The 6,898-nt window shown below is 56.7% G+C and overlaps 3 protein-coding genes across 3 annotated transcripts; all 3 read left to right on the top strand.

The window, feature by feature from the left end:
- Nucleotides 1-2,076: 2,076 nt before the first annotated feature.
- Nucleotides 2,077-3,681, top strand: GNI_179290 (hypothetical protein; the record flags this gene model as incomplete). The annotated part of the gene is made up of 1 exon (XM_011135178.1): nucleotides 2,077-3,681. One exon carries the CDS (start codon nucleotides 2,077-2,079, stop codon nucleotides 3,679-3,681), a length of 1,605 nt encoding a protein of 534 aa, XP_011133480.1.
- Nucleotides 3,682-4,552: 871 nt separating this feature from the next.
- On the top strand, nucleotides 4,553-4,881 carry GNI_179280 (hypothetical protein; the record flags this gene model as incomplete). Its single annotated transcript, XM_011135177.1, has 2 exons — nucleotides 4,553-4,588; nucleotides 4,630-4,881. 2 exons carry the CDS (start codon nucleotides 4,553-4,555, stop codon nucleotides 4,879-4,881), a joined length of 288 nt encoding a protein of 95 aa, XP_011133479.1.
- Nucleotides 4,882-5,322: 441 nt separating this feature from the next.
- On the top strand, nucleotides 5,323-6,818 carry GNI_179270 (hypothetical protein; the record flags this gene model as incomplete). Its single annotated transcript, XM_011135176.1, has 2 exons — nucleotides 5,323-6,206; nucleotides 6,353-6,818. 2 exons carry the CDS (start codon nucleotides 5,323-5,325, stop codon nucleotides 6,816-6,818), a joined length of 1,350 nt encoding a protein of 449 aa, XP_011133478.1.
- Between the last annotated feature and the right edge of the window lie 80 nt (nucleotides 6,819-6,898).

Below are 6,898 nucleotides of genomic sequence, written 5' to 3'. Positions count from 1 at the left end.
CGACCGCGGCATTCCACGACGAAGACACCCACGAAGGGTCGGCAGCGGCTTGGGGACCGACGACGGACACATGGGGACCGACGGACGCTTGGGCACCGGCGACGAACACTTCGGGACCGACGGACACTTGGGGGCCGACGACGAACACTTTGGTACCCGCGACGAACACTTTGGGACCGACGGACACTTGGGGACCGACGACGAACACTTTGGGACCGACGGACACTTGGGGACCGACGACGAACACTTTGGGACCGACGGACACTTGGGGACCGACGATGAACACTTTGGGACCGACGGACACTTGGGGGCCGATGACGGACACTTTGGGACCGACGGACACTTGGGGGCCGATGACGGACACTTGGGAACCGATGTGGGGACCGATGACGAACACTTGGGGACTGGCGATGAACACTTTGGGACCGATGACGAATACTTGGGGACCGACGGTCGGGTGGGGCACCCACTTGCTGCATGGTCCCCGTCGACTTGAGGCGGATGAGGAATTCACGTCCAACCACTCAATTCAGAAAAGAACAATGTCGCAAGAACCTTCCGGAACCGCGAGGAAGAGGTTTGCACCTGATCGTTCACTTGCCACCCATGAAAGAGCCCCAGCGATCAAGTGCCTTGAACGGCACAGCTAGAAACGGAGCCGCTGACCCTGACTGTGTTGCCGCCGGTCCCCAAGTGGGCAGCGTCTATTTGGAGATCCAAGCCTTGCAAGAGGTGGTGGAACGATGGCCGGCCGACTGGTGTTGTTCGCTGAGACAGGGTGGCAGCGAAATCAGCCAGCTTGAGTTGGTTGTTAGGGCAAGTCTGGCCGGTGACAGAAGCGGTTCCCCATGCGAAGGAAGCCGTTCCCCATGGCGCACGCTTGTCATAAGCATGCGTTGGTAAGATGGAAAAATGAAGCACCAGCAGACGAGTGGCCCTTAGTTACTGAGAGTACGGGCAGGCGCGGCACCTCGGTGGCCTGGTTAGCAGGATTACCTGCTAGAGACCCCCGTGGCAGCTGTGATGTGACCAGTATCATTGTCAAGCTGTAGACCCTGGCTGACGAGAAACCTTACTACAGTGAATGACTTTTTTGGTGGTGTGTTCGGGACATGGTCGGCTTCAAGTTGTTATGCCTCGCTTAAGATTTTTAAAGAGAATAGAGAGTGAGCAACCGTAGATGCAAGTTGGCAAAATCGACACCGTCTTATGACGCAGACAGCACCACATCAGTAGCCGACATGTTCGACAGAACATTTAGGCTGATACCACAGGACCAGAGTTGGACGGCGAACAGTTGAGCTGCGAACAGTTGTGTGTTGTAAAAAATTGGCCGGATGCTTTCATCGCGGCACACCAAGCGAATCACAGCGGCGTTCTTCAGTGCTCGGGATATTGCGCTCGCTGGGCGGATTGGTTAAGGGAGCTTGCGGCGATAGAGCCGTGGGAGCGAGAGCCGTGTGTGGAGAACGAGTCCTGGGATTGGCGGAGTATATCTGGCAAAGACTTGTTGGCATACTGGGTCCGCCGTTTTTGGTGCCCCTGGACGCAGGAAGGGTACGAAAATGCTGGCCTATCTATGTGTAGACGGGAGCACTGTTGGGTGAGCATGTACTTCGACGCCCTGGACGCCTCGTGGATCTGCTCTGCTCTTCGTTGATGAAAAAGACGGAACAATCTATGACCGGCTGCCAGCCGCTGGTCGATCTCCATGTCAATTCACTCGAGCACACGCCCGGCAAAACAGGCTACCAAATAGCCAAATGGGTCACTGTAAAGTTGCCGGTTGTTTGAACCGCTTACGGCTCCCACCTGCAACAGAGGTCACTCCGCTGTGAGTGTGCGCACGCACTGGCCATTCACTCTCACTGGCCATTCTGTCTCGCGGGCGTCATCCGATAATTAAAAAGTGGTCCGATGCGTTGTCCGTGCGGTACACTTGGCGACTCAAATTTGTTGTGGTATTCTTCAGTGCTTGGGATCTTGCACACATTTGATAGACAGCCCGATGGGTTAGAAGAGTTGCCGGCGAAGCTAGAGGCATGTGCGGTAGACGAGTCCTGGGACTGGCGGAGTATGTCTGGCAAAGACTCAGTGGACTATGAGGCATACTGGATCAGCCGTTTTTGGGTGCCGTTGGACGCAGACGGGTACGACATCCTGAACCGCCGGACCGCGATGCGCGCACGACACCGCCACCGGTACTGGACCAAGGCGGGGTACTTATTGCGCGCGAAACCCGGTCGGCCGGGATTTAGTCCTGAGTCTTGGACCTTGATTGGAGGGAATTTAGACAAAGAGGGGTCACTCACGAAAGCTAGACCCGTGTACATTCCCGTGTTGGCGACAGCCAAGTATCTGAAGGGGCAATTATCGCCCTTGAAGTGCAATTTTGAGGCGTATGACGTGCTGCATCGGTCGATCCCAACAAAGTCCTGGAAGAGACTAAGAACATTGAGTCCCCAAAGCTTCAACCGCTGTGCACTTGCTTATGTGGAACTCGGCGCAATACTCAACCTGTACTTCGACGCCCCCTGCGGCACCGTTGCTCAAGAAGTCAGGTCCTGGTTGCAAAAGAAAATCGGCACTCGCTCGAAAGGCGAAAAAGGCAAGCTCCGCCACTGGATCACAGGCTGTCTGTTGCAACATGCTCAGGTACCGACCCAGCCGCTGGTCACTCTCTGTGTCAATCAACTCGGGTACACGCCCGGCAGAACACGCTACCAAATCGCAGAACACGATGAAGAAACCAGGGTCACGCGTCTCCAGTTTCTCCAAGGGAATCTAGTGCCGTACCGCCACAAGCACGACAACCCTGCCTCTGCCCTGCAGCAGACCTTGTCACAGTTACCCGTGGCGTCCCTTGATGAATACTCGGATCTCACTGCAGAAACGATTCACAACTTCCTTATTGGTCGCCAACGAGCCGTAGTCCCCCTGGTCGTAGTCCCCCAAGTGGCATCTCCGGTAGTAGCCTCTCAGGTCGCCAGCTCTCAAGTGGGGCTCTCGCAGGTCCCTCAAGTGGCCTCTCAGGAGGCCTCTCAGGAGGCCTCTCAGGAGGCCTCTCAGGTCGTCAATACTCAGGACGCCAAGCCCGAGTTAGCAGCTGCCGCAGAGGCAAGTTCACTGGGCCAGGAAGTTTGGGACCAGGCGTTAGATGAATGTCTCTCGACCGCGGCAGTCCACGACGAAGACGCCCACGAAGAGTTGGCAGCAGCTTGGGGACCGACGACGAACACTTGGACACCGGCGACAAACACTTGGGGACCGACGATGAACACTTGGACACCGACGACGAACACTTGGACACCGATGACGAATACTTGGGGACCGACGGTCGGGTGGGGCACCCACTTGCTGGATGGTCCCCGTCGACTTGAGGCGGATGAGGAATTCACGTTCAACCACTCAATTCAGAAAAGAACAATGTCGCAAGAACCTTCCGCAACCGCGAGGAAGAGGTTTGCACCTGATCGTTCACTTGCCACCCCACCGCCCCAGACCCAGCGGTTTGGCCTCCAGCTAAGTATAATATGCGACCTGGCCCCTCCTGCTACCGCCCTCTTGCCGCCGGCTATGCTGCCGCCGGCTGCCCAGGACATACAATCGCAGACAAGTTCTCTCCAGACGGTGGGTGCAGTTAATTCGAGCATGCCGGGAGGGAGTACGTGGGCGGCATAGTATAAGTTGTTCCATGCTTGCCATGCTTCTCGGCAACTTTTGATTATGACGGGTTTGATTATCAAGTCAAAAATCTATGAGGACGCAGGAAGCAAGACGACGCGAGCCCAGGAGAAGACTGGCGCTTGTGGCGCAGTTGGTGACTGAGAGTGGGCTCCGGCAGCCGGTCGATGACTGTGTGGGGGGTGTATTTGTATTGGCTGATCGAAGCCGGCGAGTGGGGTTGCGATGCCTGGTTTTGGCGCCCGAAGAGGAGTTGCTGGGAGTGAGCCAGGCGCTGGAGTGGGGCCGCAATCGAGGGCAGGTGCCAGAGGAGGAGACACGGCTGAACCAAGCCGCGCTGGAGAGGAGTTGGCTCGAAGTTCCGCGAAGAATACAAATGTTTTATGACCCGGGCTGCAGGGACGCTTTGGCCGAAGCTCTCGTCTTGCTGGATGTGAAGCAGCATGTCCGGACCAAGTGTCCCGACCGCCGGCTCTGTGTGGAGCCATTCGACGCAATTTGTCTCGAGGCATTCGGCGAGCACTTTCCGGAAGGGCTGGACTGGCACGACGGCAGCGAAGCCCTGCAACTACTTGACTGCAGGCCCTTGACCGCATCGGAACTATCGAGGATTATCGAAACGGTTCCTGAAGAATGGAAGCCGGCTCTAAGCAAATCATTTTTCCGACCAAACCGACAGGAGGATCTTGAAAGGGGCTGCCGAAGAGAAAAGCGGAAGAACTCGATTCCCTGCCGTCTTGCTGCTTGTGCGGCCATTTCGGTCGGCGCTGGAATCGCTTTGTGTCCCCTGCTGTGGTTCCTTGGCCATCTCCACGTGGGACGTGGCCGTTTCCGACTGCGAGACCAGAACACGACCACCACGTTGAACATGACTGAAGACCTGGTGTCCGAAGCCACGTCGTTCGTAACAAGCCTGTTCGACCATGCCATGAACGAGACCTTCAGTTCAACAAATGCGACCACAGTGAGCATCCCGACGACGACGAGGATCCCGACGACGATGAGCATCCCGACGACGACGAGGATCCCGACGACGATGAACATCCCGACGACGATGACGATGAACATCCCGACGACGATGAACATCCCGACGACGATGAACATCCCGACGATGATAAGCAGCCCCACGACGGTGAACAACCCCATGACGGTGAGCAGCCTGCTGGCCTCATGGAACTCGACGACGCGCTTTTTTAGGCGCGGCGTTGAAGGAGGCTCCCATCCGGACGACCAAGAGCACGACTGAGAGTCCGACTGGTGATTCATTAGGGTTGCTGATCTGGGTATTTTCACCTGGTCGCGGGACTCGACGAAAGAGACAAAGGGAACTGCTTCATAACAAATGCCGCAATTTTTAGAACACGTTCAACACTTCAGGACTGATGTGTTGCCTCAGGAACTTCAGAACTGGTGTTGCTTCAGGACTGAGGTGTTGCTGGCGTCACCAATTCTGGATGCTGCGATTCGGGGGTGCTTTGCCAACTGACCAGCTTGGACAAAACGCAATGCCCGAACTAGTGGTGCTCTGTCGTGACTTAGCGAGAGCAGCGCATCGTGGAATGAGCGGTCGCCCGGCAGCACGTGCCAAGTATATTAGCTTGAATTGGAACCCGGGACGCGGTGTAATTTTTTTCCCCGATGCTGGTGGCTGTCGCTGGACGAAGATCAGTCTGTGTGTGGCCTTGCTTCGTGCTCGGCATCAGCGGAGGCACAGCGAAATTGGTTCAATCCCGAAACGTTGTTCAGTCGGACACAAGCTCCGGCGGATGGGACTGGTCGAGTGTGTCCGAAGTGGACTATGAAGCATATTGGATTAGTCGGTTTTGGGTGCCTTTGGATGAGAAAGGTTACGACCTTCTGGCTGCTAAGGTTTCTACCAACCCTTTCCAGCGGCATACGGAATGGTATCATCACGGGCACCGGCTTCGCGCTACGCAAACCAAGTCGGGATTTGAGGCGGAGTCATGGTCCTTGGTTCCGGGTGATTCAGCGCTGGACGAGCGGGGGAAGAATGTGAGGGCGAGTCTGAGGCTCTGGCGCCAAATGCTGGATAATATGGCACAGTTAAGGCCGGTGTACATTCCGGTGCTGGGCCGGAGGGCTGCATTCGCTAAGTCGGCACGGTGCAGACTATTTAAAAGCGATTTCGAGGCACATAATGCGCTGCTGGAGTCCATACCCGTGCCCGCTTGGCAACGACTGCGAACCATTGACACTGAATCGTTCCATGAGTGCAACTTGGCGCTCGTGGAACTTGGCGCCATCATTTCTCTCTACTTCGAGTCGCCGTACGGGCTCGTGGACGACCACATTAGAATGGCCACGTTATGCAAGATGCGCTCTGGGTCCCGGGCCAGCTCTTGGTGCCATCCTCGGAGACTCCGCTACTGGCTGGTCGGCGGCCTTTTGGAACACGCCGAGGTCTCCGTCGAAGAGCTGGCCAAGTTCTGCATAGGACTCGGCTACAACCCCTTCCTCAACTCCATGGTCGAGGGGGTTGCGCACCCCACGCAGCAACTTCAGTGTCTGCGAGACCCACCCGTCCCCACATCCGACCCTTGCGGCCCACTAGACCCGCAAACGGCCCAGAGGCGCCTAGATCTGCTCCTCGCATCCTTAACAGACTTATCGGTTGTCTCCGCTTCTGAATACGCGCTTCTCACCCAAGACTCGCTCGACCAATGCGAGTGGGCACCAGCCATTGCGGTAACGCCGACTGCTTCGTATATGCCGACTGCTTCGGATTTGTCGACCCCTTCGGATTTGTCGACTCCTTCGGATGTGCCGACTCTTTCGGATGCGCCGACTCCTTCGGATGCGCCGACCACCTACCGCTCGGAAGCACCGGTCATTTACCTTCCCCAAACGCCGACCACTTACCCGTCGGAAACTCCGGTCACATCAGGAACGCCGATCATTTACTCATCGGAAACGCCGACCACTTATCCTTCGGAAATCCCGATCACTTACACTTCGGAAATCCCGATCACTTACGCTTCGGAAACACCGACCACTTACCTTTCGGAAACACCGGCCACTTACCTATGGGAAACGCCGACCACTTACCTATCGGAAACCTCGGCCTCATCCTATTCGGAAGGGCCGGCCGGTGCGGAGGCCCCAGATCGTCTTGAAGACGCGGAGAGTATGCCGTCGAGGAAACGCAAAGTGCCTTCTGTGTCGCCAAGGAAACTCGACTGGAGACGCGAGGAGG

The sequence above is a fragment of the Gregarina niphandrodes genome (assembly GCF_000223845.1).
Source record: "Gregarina niphandrodes unplaced genomic scaffold scaffold00067, whole genome shotgun sequence".
In the NCBI taxonomy this organism is placed as follows: Eukaryota; Apicomplexa; class Conoidasida; order Eugregarinorida; family Gregarinidae; genus Gregarina; species Gregarina niphandrodes.
Note: the sequence above shows the minus strand (reverse complement) of the source record. Positions and strands in the feature narration are given on the sequence as shown.